The sequence below is a fragment of the Oncorhynchus tshawytscha genome, linkage group LG29 (assembly GCF_018296145.1).
Source record: "Oncorhynchus tshawytscha isolate Ot180627B linkage group LG29, Otsh_v2.0, whole genome shotgun sequence".
Lineage (NCBI taxonomy): Eukaryota > Metazoa > Chordata > Actinopteri > Salmoniformes > Salmonidae > Oncorhynchus > Oncorhynchus tshawytscha.
Window position 1 is genome coordinate 12981538 of NC_056457.1, and position 18350 is coordinate 12999887.

The 18350-nt window shown below is 42.2% G+C and overlaps 1 protein-coding gene across 1 annotated transcript in view; it reads right to left on the reverse strand.

Moving 5' to 3' along the window:
• The window catches only part of LOC112227911 (cadherin-7-like), a 117988-nt gene that overhangs the window by 42199 nt on the left and 57439 nt on the right, over nt 1-18350 (reverse strand). The window contains exons 5-8 of the mRNA XM_024392908.2: nt 11055-11222; nt 9237-9421; nt 8329-8582; nt 6990-7126 (exon numbers count right to left, since the gene is read on the reverse strand). Of these exons, the coding sequence (XP_024248676.1) occupies nt 6990-7126; nt 8329-8582; nt 9237-9421; nt 11055-11222 (744 nt within the window). The remainder of the gene's footprint in view (nt 1-6989; nt 7127-8328; nt 8583-9236; nt 9422-11054; nt 11223-18350) is intronic.

Genomic DNA, 18350 nt, shown 5'->3' on the forward strand with positions numbered 1-18350 from the left:
TTATTTCATAGTTGTGATGTCTTCAGTATTAATGTACAATGTAGAAAATAGTACAAATAAAGGAAAACCCTTGAATGAGTATGTGTGTCCAAACTTTTGACTTGTGCTAAATATGTACAGTTGAAGTCAGAAGTTTACATACACTTAGGTTGGAGTCATTAAAACACGTTTTTCAACCACTCCACACATTTCTTGTGAACAAACCATATTTTTGGCATGTCGGTTAGGACATCTACTTTGTGCATGACACAAGTCGTTTTTCCAACAATTGTTTAGAGACAGATTATTTCACTGTATCATAATTCCAGTGGCTCAGAAGTTTACATACACTAAATTGACTGTGCCTTTATACGACTTAGAAAATTCCAGAAAATTATGGCATTTCTTTAGAAGCTTCTGATAGGCTAATTGACATTATTTTAGTAAATTAGAGGTGTACCTGTGGATGTATTTCAAGGTCTACCTTCAAACTCAGCGCCTCTTTGCTTGACATCATGGGAAAATCAAAAGAAATCAGGCAAGACCTCAGAAAAAAAATTGGTTCATCCTTGGGAGCAATTTCTAAATGCCTGAAGGTACCACATTCATCTGTACAAACAATAGTACGTAAGTATAATAAACACCATGGGACCACGCAGCCGTCATACCGCTCAGGAAGGAGACGCCTTCTGTCTCCTAGAGATTAACATATTTTGGTGCAAAAACTGCAAATCAATCCCAGAACAACAGCAAAGGTCCTTGTGAAGATGCTGGAGGAAACAGGTACAAAAGTATCTATATCCACTGTAAAACAAGTCCTATATCGTCATAACCTCAAAGGCCGCTCAGCAAGGAAAAAGCCACTGCTCCAAAACCGCCATAAAAAAAGCCAGACAACGGTTTGCAACTGCACATGGGGAAAAAATCGTACTTTTTGGAGAAATGTCCTTTGGTCTGATGAAACAAAAATAGAACTGTTTGGCCATAATGACCATTGTTATGTTTGGAGGAAAAAGCCGAAGAACACCATCCCATCCATAAAGCACGGGGTGGCAGCATCATGTTATGAGGGTGCTTTGCTGCAGGTGTTACTGGCGCACTTCACAAAATAGATGGCATCATGAGGGAGGATAATTATGTGGATATATTGATGCAACATCTCAAGACATCAGCAAGGAAGTTAAAGTTTGGTCACAAATGGGTCTTCCAAATGAACATTGAACAAGCATACTTCCAAAGTTGTGGCAAAATGGCTTAAGGACAACAAAGTTAAGGTATTGGAGGGACCATCACAAAGCCCTGACCTCAATCCTATAGAACATTTGTGGGCAGAACTGAAAAAGTGTGTGTGAGCAAGAAGGCCTACAAACCTGACTCAGTTACACCAGCTCTGTCAGGAGGAATGGGCCAAAATTCACCCAACTTGTGGGAAGCTTGTGGAAGGCTACCCGAAACATTTGACCCAAGTTAAACAATTTAAAGGCGATGCTACCAAATATTATTTGAGTGTATGTAACCTTCTGACCCACTGGGAATGTGATGAAATAAATAAAAGCTGAAATAAATCATTCTCGCTCCTATTATTCTGACATTTCACATTCTTAAAATAAAGTGGTGATCCTAACTGACCTAAGACAGGGAATCTTTACTAGGATTATATGTCAGGAAGTGTGAAAAACTGAGTTTAAATGTATTTGACAAAGGTGTATGTAAATTTCCGACTTCAACTGTACATGATGGTGTTTATAGACATTATGGAAAGTATATGAATATACAACGTGTGAACAGCAGTAGTTATAAAGTATAGGATGAGCCTTGACTAGAATTCAGTAAATACATATGAAGTGGGTAAAGCAGTATGTAAACATTATTAAAGTGACCAGTGTTCAATGACTCTCTAAGGTGCAGGGTTGAGTACAGTGTGTTTGCCGGCTAGTAACAACGACTAAAGTTGAGGGCAGGGTACTGGGCAGAGGCCAGCTAGTGGTGACTATTTAATAGTCTGATGGCTTGGAGCTGTTTTTCGGTCCCAAATTTGATGCACCTGAACTGTCTCCGCCTTCTAGATGGTAGCGGGGTGAACAGGCCATGGTTCGGGTTGCTGAAGTCCTTGATTATCTTCTTGTCCTTCCTGTGACACTGGGTGCTGTAGATGTCCTGCAGGGCAGGCGGTGTGCCCCCAGTGATGCGTTGGACTGACCACACTATCCTCTGGAGAGCCCTGCGGTTTTCGACTAGTGCAGTTCCTGAACCAGGCGGCCATACAGCCCAGTAGGATGCTCTCAATGGTGCAACGGTAGAAGATTGTGAGGGTCTTTTATTTGTATTTATTTAACCTTGATTTAACTAGGCAAGCCAGTCGACCCCCTACTTTTTCGAACATTCTGTTAAAAATCGCGGCGTCCTGCTACTCATACCAGGAATATAGTATATGCATACGATTAGTATGTGTGGATAGAAAACACTCTCACGTTTCTAAAACTGGTTAAATCACGGCTGTGACTATAACAGAGCGTCTGTTTCATCGAAAAGCGCAAGAAAAACTGATCACTGAAAACTGAAAAAAATATCCATGCGACACTTGCATGTATTGTTTAAGGGGCACGAAATTAAATGGGGCCGAGATTGCAAGTCCTACAGCTTCCCACTTGATTGCCTTCTCGTTGTTTCTTAGAGAGACCACTTTCCATCCGGTCTCCGACAGGAAGTTTTGGAAGAGAGATTTTGGAACATGATTTGAAATCGTGGAGCTATTGAATACACATCGCCTCGTGATCAATTTGATAGATTATTAACGTTTACTAATACCTAAAGTTGGATTACAAAAGTATTTCGAAGTGTTTTGTGAAAGTTTATCGTCGACTTTTTTAATTTAAAAAAATGACGTAGCGTTTTGAAACAGTGTTTTTTTCTGAATCACACAGTTTCCATAGATGGATATTTTGGGTATATATGGACCGATTTAATCGGGAAAAAAAGACCCAATAGTGATGTTTATGGGACATATAGGAGTGCCAACAAAGAAGCTCGTCCAAGGTAATGAAAGTTTTATATTTTATTTCTGCTATTTGTGTAGCGCCGGCTACGCGAATTCTTTTGTTTACGTCGCATTCAGGTATTTCGGGGTGTTGCATGCTATCAGATAATAGCTTTTCATGCTTTCGCCGAAAAGCATTTTAATAATCTGACTTGTTGGCTAGATTCACAACGAGTGTAGCTTTAATTCAGTACCCTGCATGTGTGTTTTAATGAACGTTTGAGTTTTAACGAGTGCTATTAGCATTTGGCGTAGCGCATTTGCATTTGCTGATGGCTAGATGGGACGATTGCGTCTCGGGTCGACGCAAGAGGTTAAGAACACATTCTTATTTACAATGATGGCCTACGCCAGGAAAACATTAACTAGGATGATGCTGGATCGTCCTATGGGGTTCCCAATCATGGCCGGTTGTGATACAGCCTGGAATCTAACCAGGGTCTCTAGTGACGCCTCTAGCATGGAGATGCAGTGCCTTACACCGCTGCACCACTTGGGAGGTCTTAGAGGTCTTCTTCTGAATTTCTTCAGCCTCTGAGGTTGAATAGTCTTTGTGGACCATTTCAGGTTGTCAGTGATGTGCACGCCGAGAAACTTGAAGCTTTTCACCTTCTACACTGCGGTCCCATCGATGTGCATGGATGCATGCTTCCTCCTGCTGTCTCCTGAAGTCCACTATCATCACCTTAATTTTGTGGACTTTGAGGGAGAGGTTATTTTCCTGGAACCACACTGCCAGGGCCCTCACCTCCTCCACATAGGCTGTCTCATGTTGATGGTAATGTTGTATTGTTTGTAAACTTGAATATTGAGTTGGAGACATGTGTGGCCACACAGTCATCTGTGATCAGGGAGTACAGTAGAGGGCTTTACCACTTGGGGTCAGCCAGTCAGGAAGTCCAGGACCCAGTTGCACAGGATGGGGTTCAGACCCAGGGCCCCAAACTTAGTAATGAGCTTGGAGGGCAGTATGGTGTTGAAGGCTGAGCTATAGTCGATGAACAGCATTCTTACATGGGTATTCTTCTTGTCCAGATGGGATAAGACAGTGTGCGGTGCGATGGCGATTGTGTCATCTGTGGATCTGATGGGGCGGTATTCCAATTGTAGTGGATCTAGGGTTTTAGGTAAGATGGAGGTGATATGATCCTTTATTAGCCTCTCAAACGTCTTCCTGATGACAGAAGTGAGTGATACGGTGCGATGGTTTAGTTTAGTTCAGTTAGTTACGTTTTCTGGTGTACAGGAACAATTGTTAACATCTTGAAGCAAGTGGGAACTGACATTGAACTTGAACCCTGTTTCAACAATCATCAGCTGATTTTTCAAATGATTTTCCAAATGACAGTAAAGTGAACAGCTGTTGTGATAGCAGGAGAGGTTTATCTGGAATGTTTTGATGTCTCATACTGTCACGGCTCTCGCCGTAATGAGGATCGGACCAAAACGCAGCGTGGTAAGTGTTCATGATTCTTTATTAGTCAAAACACTTGAACAAAATAACAAAGTGGAAAACCCGAAACAGTTCTGTAAGGTGCATGAACTATACAGAAAACAACTACCCACAAAACACAGGTGGGAAAAAGGCTGCCTAAGTATGATTCCCAATCAGAGACACCGATAGACAGCTGTCCCTGATTGAGAAACATACCCGGCCAAAACATAGAAATAGAAAAACTAGAATGCCCACCCTAGTCTTACCCTGGCCTAACCAAAATAGAGAATAAAAACCTCTCTATGGCCAGGGCGTGACACATACATTAGAAAAAGGATAGTGGCGATCATACATTTTTTATTTTTAAAACAGGTTCAAAAGCTAAAAAGCTTTATTTCATTGTAATTTATTTTACTCAATGGCTTCACCTGAGTGTCCTCGCCAGCTAGGTAGGGCAGCACTTTACCACATTCCAATGTTATCACATTCCAATGTTGAAAATTGGGGCCTCCCGGGTGGCGCAGTGGTTAAGAGAGACTCTGAGACTCTGGGTTCGCGCCCAGACTCTGTCATAACCGGCCGCAACCGGGAGGTCCGTGGGGCGATGCACAATTGGCCTGGCGTCGCCCGGGTTAGGGAGGGGCAGTAGGGATTTCCTTGTCTCATCGCGCATCAGCGACTCCTGTGGTGGGCCGGGCGCAGTGCGCGCTAAACAAGGTTGCCAGGTGCACGGTGTTTCCTCCTTCCTGTATATAATTGCTTTATTGAAAATAGGAACTATGGGAAAAATGGACAAATACAGATTGTTTTTAAGATGCCCTTGTCTTAAAGTTGAACCTTGGAAAGATCTGTACTATAATAGCCTATAAACAGTCAATTCAAAATATTGTATTCAGTTCTTTTGAAATAACCAACATTTTCTGTATCATATTGTGACAAAATAAAAAAAGACGTAGGCCAAATGGATTTTGTGATGTTGTTCTATATAAATGTAGGCAAAAAAGGCAGACACTTTATATCAACATGGGATTTCTGTGGTCCAAATATCATAACATTTTTGTTTTCAGACATTTTCCGTTGGTAGGCCTGCCCATGTGTCTACTCACTCGGAAAGCCTGCTCACTCATGTCAATACCAAATCTGATAATTGTGACATGATTGAACTGGAATGATGTGAATAATGATGATGATGGTGAGAGCTCAGTATAGACTAACCCTTTAATCATAGGCTGTTACTTTGTGTCTCTTAAAATCACAATGTTTCAGTTTCTATAATCAGGTGAAAAAGTATTTTTTTAATTGAAACGTCCAAATGTCTGCATTTTACCAGATCCATTTTTTTCTATTTTTATAACTCATAAAAATTCAATATGCAATTGCCTATAGATAATATTCTGGCCATAGGAAAACTGTTTTTTAAGGCCATATAAAGAACAACTATGCATAAATTAATGAAAAGCAGCAAACGGATACAACATTGTTTCACACTCTTTAATTTAATTTAATTTATCCGTTATTTTACCAGGTAAATTGACTGAGAACACGTTCTCATTTACAGCAACGACCTGGGGAATAGTTACAGGGGAGAGGAGGGGGATGAATGAGCCAATTGTAAACTGGGGATTATTAGGTGACCATGATGGTTTGAGGGCCAGACTGGGAATTTAGCCAGGACACCGGGGTTAACACCCCTACTCTTACGATAAGTGCCATGGGATCTTTAATGACCTTAGAGAGTCAGGACACCCGTTTAACGTCCCATCCGAAAGACGGCACCCTACACAGGGCAGTGTCCCCAATCACTGCCCTGGGGCATTAATAAAAGACTCAAACAGAAACAGGCAATAGGCTAAAGAGCTGGCTTCACAGTTTCCCCACCAAATAGGCCTACCAGGAAACTCGACGTACAGTATCTTGACGACATTGAGCGCCCGATGGAGTCTGTGCGCTGCGTAGTACCTTCCACAAAAAGTTTTGCTCAACAAAAAGACACGTAAGGGGGGGAATGCGAGGGCCTCTTTGTCCTTAAAGCCATGGAAGGACGTCTCAAAGGCACTCCTGCACCTCTCGTTTCTCTCCTCTTCTCCCCCACATCACATGAGCATAATTCACCTGCGCCTGCCCTTAGTTAGCAGCTTGCCACTCACACGCCGCGACTCACGGAGACCCAGAGGTCGAAAGCTCCCACCTTACGTCAGAATTAAGATTCCCCTGACAACCCCGCCGCGTCCCACACGCTTCGTCACGTTAATGCAGTCATGACGAAGCAGTGGCATTGTGGGGTGTTGAATATGGGGGAGGGTTGGCTACATGACAAGATAGAAAGGACAACAATACTTTATGCAGGGCCTTCATAAAACAGACTGGCAGACGTGTGTGTGTGTGTGTGTGTGTGTGTGTGTGTGTCTGTCTATCTGTCTGTCTGTCTGTCTGTCTGTCTGTCTGTCTGTCTGTCTGTCTGTCTGTCTGTCTGTCTGTCTGTCTGTCTGTCTGTCTGTCTGTCTGTCTGTGTGTGTGTGTGTGCGCACAGGTACTTACGGCTTTCCATGGCAAGGATAGTGAGGTTGTGGACAGAGTTGACCTCTCGATCCAGGGGTTTGGCTGTGCTTATGACCCCACTCAGAGCATCCACGTTGAAGAAACGCTCCAGGTCTGTGTTTCTGTCTATGGAGTACCTGGAGACAGACAGACAGAGGCAGGCAGGCAGACAGGCAGAATGACAGACACACAGTCAGACACGTAGCTATGATGAGGTATTTTCCTTTTGAAGAAAGTTCTAAGGATTTTACATGTAATAATTTCTCTCTTTAAACATTTCTGAAGGAATAAGAACTTTCCACCTTCCAACGTTGTCAAATTAACTATTTTAAAGTGCTTCTGGTTTCAGTACATTGGCATAGAACATTATTGAGTGTCAACAAGTGCAATTTTGCCATTTTCTTATCAATTTTTAATGCTAGATTAAACGATCATGATGTTGAACTATGAATGAGAGGTTTCTGCAACCTTTAGATTTTGACGAGAACTGCTCTCAATCAAAGTTTTTAAGGTAGAAATGTGAAATTGGACAGCAATACATTAATGCTGAACACAGAACAAACACTATCAATTTCTATACAGCAGCTTATATTTCTGGAAAAAAAGACAACTTCAATTAGCTGGTATCCAAAGGGTATTATTCAATGTAATTTGACTCTTGTGGCTGCATTAGTTCCACAATAATTCTAATTTCAACAGAGGTAGGGCCATATTATTGCAGGCGCTGAAAGCCTCCACAGCAGCAAAAAGAGGCAATTTACACCCACAATGGCGGTGTAATTAGATTTTCTGATTAAGATTACTAACAATCCTAACGCCCCGAGCATGAATACTACCACACAACACTTTTATTTTCAATTAATGCGTAATGAGAGGGAGTCTCATGAGTGACATGGGGCAGATTGCCTTTCTGAGTGGTTGTGTTGTGTTATAAATGCAATGGAGCTGGTACAAACTGTTGACCCTCCTGGGGGAATGCCCTTTGCTCATTTTAGATGGCATTTCACTTTTACAAATGTTGCAGTCCCTCGAACGCACGACATCTGGCTTCAGTGCATGTCGCACAGTCACAGAGGGAGTTTAGAACTCTGTCAGTGAGGTGCTATTGAGGCACTGGAACGTGAACGTGTATTTACAGTACTGCTCAAAAGGTGTTTGGTCCTCCTGTCAACCTGCTGTGGCAACATGCTGAAAGAAATGGGTTATATGGCCTGAATTCGCCACTCTGTTGCATGGGGGCAAAGTTATTTTAAGAAACAGGGGCCACTTGAGAAAATGGCTGGGACAAACAGAGGAACTGCCTGTAATGGCATATAATAACTGGAGAGCTGGATTCTACCTGATGGCACTGTTGGAGGAGTCAGGGTCGTGAGCGGAGACCCTCCCGATGGAGATGCCCACTCTGGCGTCCTCGGAGACCACCATCTTGCCAAGCTGTGTGGAGAACACAGGCGGCTCGTTCACGTCTTCCACCGTCACCTTGACCGACGTGGTGTCGCTGAACGAACCCAGGTGCACAAACGCAGGGTCGATATTCCGATTGGTGGCTTCGATTCGCAGGTTAAAGCTGTTCTTGGTCTCAAAGTCTAAAGGCTAAGACAAACATAAAGTAAACAGACAAAACAAAAATTGAAATTAAAAGCTATTTCACATTTCTTCAAAATGAAATTGACAGTAACCTTCCGGTCAAGGTGGAGCCCATCCTAATTGGTTGGATTCTAAGCACACTGCACTGGCCACATTTGCTGTAAATGGTGAGGGCAAAGCCATAAAGATATTTGTATGTGCATCGCTCATGGCAACATGGCCTTGCGCTACACCAGTAGATTGAAGAAATGCTGGCGCTAGAGTCCAACGACCCTATGCAATCTTGCACATAATCAGACTCTCTATCACAAATATATTTTTCATCCAGACGTTTTATATTGACTTACTGTGTAGTGTGAAAGCAAACTATTGATTGTGAGAAAAGGCACACAACACATCACAGTGAAAGGCATTTCTAAATAATAGTGTTTGGAAGATATGTTGTCATCTGTTTGGCTTATTGGGCGCACAGTTGTAGCCCTATAATATAGGAGGGCCATTGATGTGACACATTTATTGTCTGTGTTTATTGTCTGCATGACTTTCCACTCTGTGGCACTCGTCTATGATCGGTGACGGCGAAAACAAACAAAAGATCAGATTGGACCCTGTGACAAAGCTGGCTTGGGGCCACAGCCTATAAGGATACAGCATGCGTACCTTTTGAAGGATGATGACGCCCTCTTGCGTGTCCTCGTCTGTAGTGATGTTGAACACCCCAGGTCCGTCCTCCATGATCCTATACTCCATCTCTGCATTGGGGCCTATGTCATTGTCCAGAGCCTTGACCCTGGCCACCACGGACGCCACGGGCAAGGACTCCAGCACCATGTACTGATAGTTCTCTGGAGGAAAGAGAAGTAGTAGTTAGAGATGAGGTGGTTTTCTTACTCCTTAGCCGCTCAGATTCATAGTGCACTACAGCTGCCTTTGAGTTCCCTCTCTCACAATGAGTGGTCACACTACAAAGTAATGGTCCAGGATGAGTTTTATCCAAATTTATGAGGAAATAGTGACAATAATATTAAATGACTAGTTTTACATTCAAGACATTTATGGTGGAGAGGGCAAATATATTTTTTATTGAACCTTAACATTTTTATAACAATGGAGTTGTTTGTATTCATATGAAAACGTATTACGTATTCTGACCACTCCACTCTACATGAAACAGAATATCTCTTGACCAAAGTGAATGGGAGAACCTGCGGAATATGCTTCGGTGGGATGAAATGTTCACTGGAAGATTCTATTACAAGCAAACTCTTCCATTGTGCTCCCGGTGTCTTTGTCTGCACCTCCCTGACATAAAGCACTCTCATAAGAAAAAAAGGAGGGAATCATATAAATAATCATAATCTCCCCAATCACCATGACGGAGCTCATTACCAGATCTTTCCGTGTTTCTCACCCCAGTGGTTCCCGACATCGCGCTCCAAATGCTAATCTGCTTGACATTGTTTGCCGCTGTGTAATCTTTGTAATGGCTTTTTAATTCGCTGTGGAAGACCCCCAAAAATGCCTTTCTTCCCCTCCCTTCGTACTGTGTATGCCCCTCTTTGCCCCCTGGTAACCGCCCCTCCTCTCTGTCCTTGTGCCTCCAGCCTTCACTTCCCTCCTCTTCTCTCCTCCAAGGGCTAGTGCTTCTAGACTATCAGCTGTGGTGCTCTGTCATACTCTATTGATTTTGACCCATGACCTTGGGTGGGAGGTGGGGGATACAGATGGGGGGGACTTCACACCCAACCTGGTCCCAAAGCATCTTTCTTCCCAGCACACGCAGCAAAACAGCGCTGGGTTAAAGCGGCATTGACGATTTGTTGTGCAAACTTGAACCTGCCCCCCCCCCCTCCGGGTTCCAGCAAATTGACTTGACTTCATGGCAGTCCAGCGGTGAGTGTAACTGCCTAGGCAGCGGTGGTTGGAGGGACTATCAGCGGTAAAGCAATTGCCAGGGCCACAGATTATCATGAGAAGCACCTCATGCCTTTGAATCCCAACGCCTGGCCAGGAACCCATTAGCGCGCCGTGAAATAGGCTGATGACAACAAAAAATGGAGCCTGATTGATCCTGGTATCCATGTTTGCAGAAATCCCTCAACTCTGATGTGGAGTGAGGGGAGCGGGAGAAAGGTTTATACCTTCTAGGGCAAACTGCATTTGAAGCCTTTGACCATTAGTCAGAAAGGGGCAGTGAACCCACGACGAACAGCAAAATCACGCATACGCTTGAAAGGGGTACTGTAGTTGAATGAATCTGCAATATCAAGCATAGACTACATTTTCACCCAAAGCTTTCTCCCCTACTGTACGTGTCTGCCATTGTGAAGGAGAGTGATTGCAGAGATTTATGTCAAACCTCCACCATAGTGAGACTGCAATGACAGTGAATGGAGGGGTTTAGGGCTTTGTCTGAGGGAAATAGATAGAGGGCATGTCGTCAGATTTAGTGACGAACAAAGCATATAGGACTCTTACTACGAGAGAAGCGTGGCGGGTTGTCATTGACATCAGTGAGGGTGACCGTGACAGAGGTGGTGCCGGAGAGGCCGCCCATCTGGCCCACCATGTCTTTAGCCTGGATGACCAACACGTACTGGTCCTTCACCTCTCGGTCCATGTTGGGCAGTGCCGTCCGGACGACGCCTGGAGATGAGAGAGTGGGAGAGAGAGAGAAAGGGATGACAGGAAAGAAGAGAAAGGGATGATAAGAGTAGAAGATAAGAGTGAAATGGGAGAGGGGATGATGGGAGAGGAGAAACAGAGATAGATAGATTGCAAGGGATGACAAGAGTGGATAGAGAGGCGGGACATGAGAGGAGATTGAGGGATAACAGGAGTAGAGAGTAATCGAGAAAGAAAGCTTGATGAGAGAGAGAGAGAGAGAGAGAGAGAGAGAGAGAGAGAGGGATGACAGGAGCAGAGAAAAAAAAGCAAATGCCTCCAAAGATGCCTAACTCTTGCTTGAAAATAAGTTGTTATGCACTTGTTTATCTGGGTTATTGGCACTGCTGCACCTGTTGATGGTTCCCTTTTGTGAGAAGAAACATGGACTTAAAGTGTCAAACAATCTTAACCTTTTGTTTTCCAATCCTAACATTAAAGTGAAAACACTTCTATGGTCAACTTTATACACTCAATCTCTGTAGGTGCTGAGAAGAATGTTATCTATAGCAAAGGCCTGTGGCCCTATGCAGTTGCTTAATGGTAATTGCTTTTGAAAGAATACGCCAACTTATGAAATGGAAATCAGCATTTTATCTCCTGACTCTAAAGATGAAAATCGTAATAATCCCACAAAATTACCACAAATCTTTAATGGCAAAAAGTCCTAATCATTATAAGGCAATTACTGTTGCATTCATGGTTAATGACTTACAGCTCAGAATAAAAAATTAAAAGGCACTTATTGGGGATTCCTACGGAACATGGAAGATTACTCATTAATAAGTAGCTAGCTCAGGAAGCCGAGAAAAACAGTTTGGATCACGTAGGTTTGCTTGCTCTCTCTAAGTTTTTTTTTCATTAATGAGAATTAAGGAGAATTTTGAGAGATTCTCGAGAGGTATTAATTCTCGAGAGGTATCGATTCTTGAGAGATATTACTGTAATGTAAACATACGTATTTGTCACGTCTTGAGAGGGGTAAACTTTCTATGAGAGGGGTAAACTTTCATGTTTGATATGCTCGTGTTATTAGCTGGCATAGCTAGCTAGCTGTGTTTTTGTCATGCAAGCTACACTTAATGCGTGTATGATCGAGAACATAAACCTAACATCTAGCTAATATGTTTTAGTGGGAAGGTTACTGACTAGTCATTGGCTACTGTGATGCTGATATTTACAGTAAATTTGGAGCTGCAGAGCAAGAATGTCACATTTCCATCCACAACAAAAGGTACAGTAAGGCAAGTATGTAATGTAAATTGAAAAGTGTAAATACATACTGTATGTCAATTGAAATATCGTCACGCTGCGTCTCCTTAAATGTTTGTCAATGAGAATAGCCCCTAAGTCTCTCTCTTTGAGCTTGATACAGAATTAACTAATCAAATAATCTTGGGGATGAAGTCAGCCTGAGTTAAGTTTGGTTTATTGCAATCTGTTAAATCAAGATACATTGCATTTGTCATGTAAGTGTGATACACTGTGACTCTTACAAAAAATCAGAAAAACTGGGTAGCCTTTTCAACCCCTCTTCAGTTTTCATTCCCGAAATATGAGTTTTTAATTAGACTATGGTGAATATTAAATAATCAAACAGAGTGGTTATGGGCTGAATCAAACTCCCACTTAATCAAACATTGATATCAATGGGATATGCGAGACATTTATAATTCACACAAGCACATCTCAGGGGACTTGACCTTAAGAGACCTTAATAAAATAGAAGACCAGAGGATGACAATGTTGAAAAAACGGTATCTGTGTGTTCTGGACAAAATTTGATCATAACTACTCAAGAACTAGGCACAGATTCTTGCCATGTCTGATCCAAACATTGAGTTTGAGTTTGAGTTTATTTTATTTTTACAGGGACAGTGCACATTAATCAACATTTCAGTAAAAGTGCCGGTTTTAGCCAGCCGGCTAATTTTCAACCGCAGTCCCTGGGCAGGTTGTTAAAAACAATTACAATATAGACAATAGCAACATAGGACAAGCAAGACATAGCATACAGACATAGCAACATAGGACAAGCAAGATGTAGCATACAGACAGAGCAACATAGAACAAAAAGCAGCAAGACAAAATTCATAAATGCAACAAAGTGTTTCCACACCTCACAAGCTACAGACAACAGATAACATGGAAAGCGACAACACACAGCTAGGGACCATGTTCACAAATCTGATTGACCTTTAGCCATGTCTTCAAGCATTTTGTGAAAGTGTGATATGTGGTGCAATTATGTGTGTCTGATGGCAATGTATTCCAGACATGGGAAGCTCTCACAGAGAAAACGGATTTACTAAAGGTGCTTTCCCTTAAGGGAACTATACAGTCACCTCTCATGGCAGACCTTGTGAATCTGCTGCCATATGTTGGGGTTTTCTGTTTAACAAAATACTGAGGGGGGGCAGGCCATTTAGAATCTTGAATACAAGACATGCGTCGCTGTATTGCACAAGATTATCCCAACTCAGGAGCTCATGCTTTCTGAGGATGTAACAGTGATGATGGCTATTGGGCTTCCTATCAAGCAAATTTGAAGTACAGTTTTGCTACCTCTGTAGTCATACAATTTCGTATAAATCGGAAATTAGCTAGGTTGAATTTGGTTATTTGAATGACCTTTTTCACATGCATTTCACATGCATTGATTTGGTTAAATTGTGCAAATAAATTTGTAGTTGACTTAATGGGAAACTAAACTTCCTCTCTCTTTCCCTCCCAAATTCAGGTTAAGTCGAGTAATTACATATGCATTGGTTTGAAGACATGTTTTCCTAAAAATCCAGAGATTGCATAGAGAGGTCCACTGGACTCTATTGTAAAGAATAGGACATTATTGCTATTGTCTTTGGAATGTACCTGTGTATCCACCCCTACACCTGATGACCACCCACAATCATACACACTCTCACAGCAACATAGTGAACGCAGCCTGAAGACTTGACAAAAAGATGCATACATCTCACAAATGAAGCCTGGGTTCGCCAAGGAAAAACAGTGTTTCAAGGTATTTAGACCAACTGCCTGAACATTTGTTATACTTACAAATCAGATAGTCTGTTATTGGCCCAGTCGAAGTAAGTGACTCAATTAGCAACATTTTACGATGCCGTCCACCTCTTTATCTGAGGCCTCTGCCATGCTCTCGCCACAACATAATGAAGGTCAATAAAGTCAAGTAGTAGCACAAACTAATGAATAGTGGGTGAAGTTTTCCTACTGGGAGAAAACCACAGCTGCCTCTTAGTCAATGCTTTGGTTCCCAGTTTAAGATGAGGAGTCAGAACATGTCAGTCGAGAAGCTGGTTTATTTTTAACGCCTGATGCCTTCATGTTTGTCAAAGCATCTGTCTATGGAGCTACTGTATGTGTGGATGTGTGGATTGGATACATCCATCTTCTCCTGTTCCTAGCTGTATCCCCCTTTCCTCCATCCATTCATCCATCCATCTATTCATAGATTCATCGGGTTTGCTGCTAGTTTCCCCCACTGTGTAACCTTGTAGCCAATTAAAGAGCATCAACAGTGCCCCAGTGTCAGCTGTTGTGACACCTGTGAACCCTGTTTGCTGACATGCATCAGAGAGCTTGCTTCAAGCCTTCAATTCAACAGAGGTCCCTCAAACCAGTCTAGGTACAAAACAAACAAAACTTTCCCTGTTCTCTCAACTCTATCTATCACTACCACCACAGAGACAGAAAACAATAAAGTTCTAACTTGAAAGAACAAAACCGTCTTAAAGAATTCTGGAAAAGAAGAAGTTGTCTGTTCGAAAAAGTTGGCTAATGGCTACATTCAAACAACAACAACAGCTACAACAACAACAATGGCTTACCCCAAAAACTTGAAATGTAGCCCGTAAGAAAATATGTTAAGTGTGTGCAGCCAGCGGTAAACCAAGTGAATAATCTCACTAAACAAAGATAGGCTTCACATACAATTGATATACTTATTTAATATCAGCTCTGTGCATTGGTGCCCAAGAGATATAGGCTGTGGTTAATGATGCCATGAATCCTTATTCCAGCATGTGGGGGTAAAAAAAAAATGCAATGTGTTTTCTCCTCCCGACGCCTGCCGCCCGCCTGGCCAGCAGCACACATATTTCTCACAGAGCGACAGTGCTAATCCGCACGGCTATGTCGCCAGGCTGTTGTTTGTCTGCTGGGTGCCAGCCCCCCTCGCTCTATATCTCTGTTGTGCTGCACCCGTGTCATTCCTGGGGAGAGGCGATGATTAAAATCCTTCTGTCGCTATCGCGGCATGGCCCCACATCGGCATCGCACCGTGACTCCCTCCGCCTCCGGTGCTGCCGAAGCAGACGCATTGTAGCCGCCGCACATTTATCTCGCTGTCTCCCTCTCCCCAGTGCTGGAGGCAGAGGGGTAGGCCACTCTCCCTGCAAAAAGACAGGGATCCTTGACATTCGTCTTGGGAGGAGGAAATAAAAGTGTGGGGACTGGAGCACTTTGCTAGGATAGGAAACCCTCTGGCCTACCATCCGTGTGGCTATGAAAGGTAATGATGAAGGCGATGGAAACTTAAATAAGAGTGGTGTGATTTCCTCAACCTCCGGGGGTCCACCTACACCCAATTGATCCATGTAAGATGCAAGAGGGGAAAAAGACCATATACACTGGGAATAGCACAACCTCATAGAGAGGTTGTTGCCTTTTAGTTTGTTCATGAAAAGCCACCTTACAAATATTCTCTACATCCAACTTATCTTTTGAAAGATTCCAATCCAGAGCACAGATACGTATTTCAATAACAATTTATCTCACTCAAACTGTGAAAGATACACAGATTGAACTGCTATCGGCTGAGGTTTCCTGGGCATCATTCTCCACCTTGACTATACGTGATACTGTAAATTTCCCATATCTTGGTGGTCTGTGTGGTATAACATTAAACAATTATGTAACATTACGAGATGTAGATAACTGTGACTCATCTTCAGTAATATTACTGTTACATTGTAAAAAAAAATATATATATAGAATATTTTTTGGGGGGGGGGTGCTACTGTATATGAGAAATGTCATACATGCTCCAGACATCTCACACAGCAAAATCGGCAGTGTTCATATCCTGGTGTAAGCAGTTTTGGTGTTGATGTGGTGTTACTTTATGAATGGAGTGAATGGCAGCTAGTGTTGCCAGTTTTACCTAGTGTTTCAGTGCAACATTTCTAGTGTTGATTCAGGTGCTAAACTAACTCTGTAAGTTTTAAATGAAACACTCAATGGTGTAAAATAACCCCATTGTTGGTGTTAATAACCAGTGTTATACCAAAACCAAGCCCCTCAATATCATATTTCCCTGGATATTTTCACATCACCTTGCAAGCCAGCATAATGTGACTTGAAATAATTATGTGACTTTGGACTTCTGAGTGGCACTGCATCTCAGCGCAGTGGTCTAAGGCACTGCATCTCAGTGCAAGAGGCGTAACTGGTTCAAATCCAGGCTGTATCCAGCTGTGATTGGGAGTCCTGAAGGGCAGAGCACAATTGGCCCAGTGTCGTCCGGGTTTGGCCGGGGTAGGCTGTTATTGTAGATAAAAATGTCTGACTTGCCTAGTTAAATGTAAAATAAAATGAAAGCCTGATTTCGCTTGTAAACTACGCGCTTCAGTCCACTGAATTATGTTAAAACTAGGCTCTCATAATAAGGCTTTATATTTTGTGTTATATTATACTTTTTTATAACATATTTGCTTAGGAGCTCACTTTATGAAGGCCACAGGACTGAACATTTATGAATGCAACAACCAAGTCTCTGTCACTAACAAATAGAGTAATGGGTGGTGACTCTACAATTTACTCCAAAGGCATTATGGGAAAGCACAGCAATGATTTTCACTGCTACGCAGCCAATACACATCTTTACATCTCTGTGTCACCAGAGGATTTAAGCTCCACAGATAAATTATTAGTTTACTGTATTATTGTATTATTGATTTAAATACTTGGATGGCTTGCAACTCCAGCTAAATCAAGGCAAGACCGAGGTATTTATTGTTGGAGCCAAAACACAGAAAGAGAATCTGGCCTCACATTTTAATTCACGGCAATAAAGATAAAACACCAGGTAAAAAACCTAGGTGTTATTTTAGATTCTGAACTCCATTTCGAATCACACATTAGGAATGTGACCAATATATCTTTTTACCAGCTGAGGAACATTACCAAGGTGTGGCCATTTCTCTCTCAGGCTGATACAGAGAGACTCATCCATGCTTTTATTATAATTAGGCTTGATACTGTAATGCTCTCCTGTCTCGTCTACCCAAAAAAGCCACTGGTCTACTGCAAAACATGCAGAATGCTGCAGCATGGGTACTGACCAAGACCAGAAGGAGAGCACATATTACACCGGTTTTAATGTCTCTGCACTGGCTGCCTGTGAGTTTTAGAATACATTTTAAGATTCTTCTATTGGTTTTTAAATCAATCCACGATTGTGCTCCCCAATAGATGTCAGACATGCTTTTAAGTTATGTACCCAGTAGGTCTCTCAGGTCTTCTGGAACTGGCCTTTTAACCATCCCAAAGCCTAGAAACAAGAGGTATGGAGAGGCAGCCATTGTTACTATGCCTCTGATATAGCCTGCCACTGAACCTGAGGGGGGCCGAAACTGGGGACATATTTATAAGAGACTCCTTTTTTAGTCGTTCAGTTTTATTGATATTCTTTTGTTTTTTATCCTCTTATGTTTGTTGTGTAGTAAATATTTACGTTTTTATTTTCTTAATTTTCTTAGTTTTTCCTGTGAAGCACATTGTGTTGCATTCCATGTCTGAAATGTGCTGTTTAAATAAAGCTTGATTTGATTTTGATTTTAAATATGCAAATAACGCTGTACACTAAGCAATGTGGTCATTTAACACTGAAAGTGTGGATCCATATAGACATTTGACCAGTGTTAAATTGAACAATCTCAGTGTTGCTTTAACACTGGAGAAGGTATCAGTGAACACCATACCAGCGCACCTTTAACACTGACCTAGTGTAAAAATGCAATACAAGTGTTAAATACAAGGTATCAGTGAACACCATTACCTTTAACACGGAGTTTGTGTAACATTTTAATG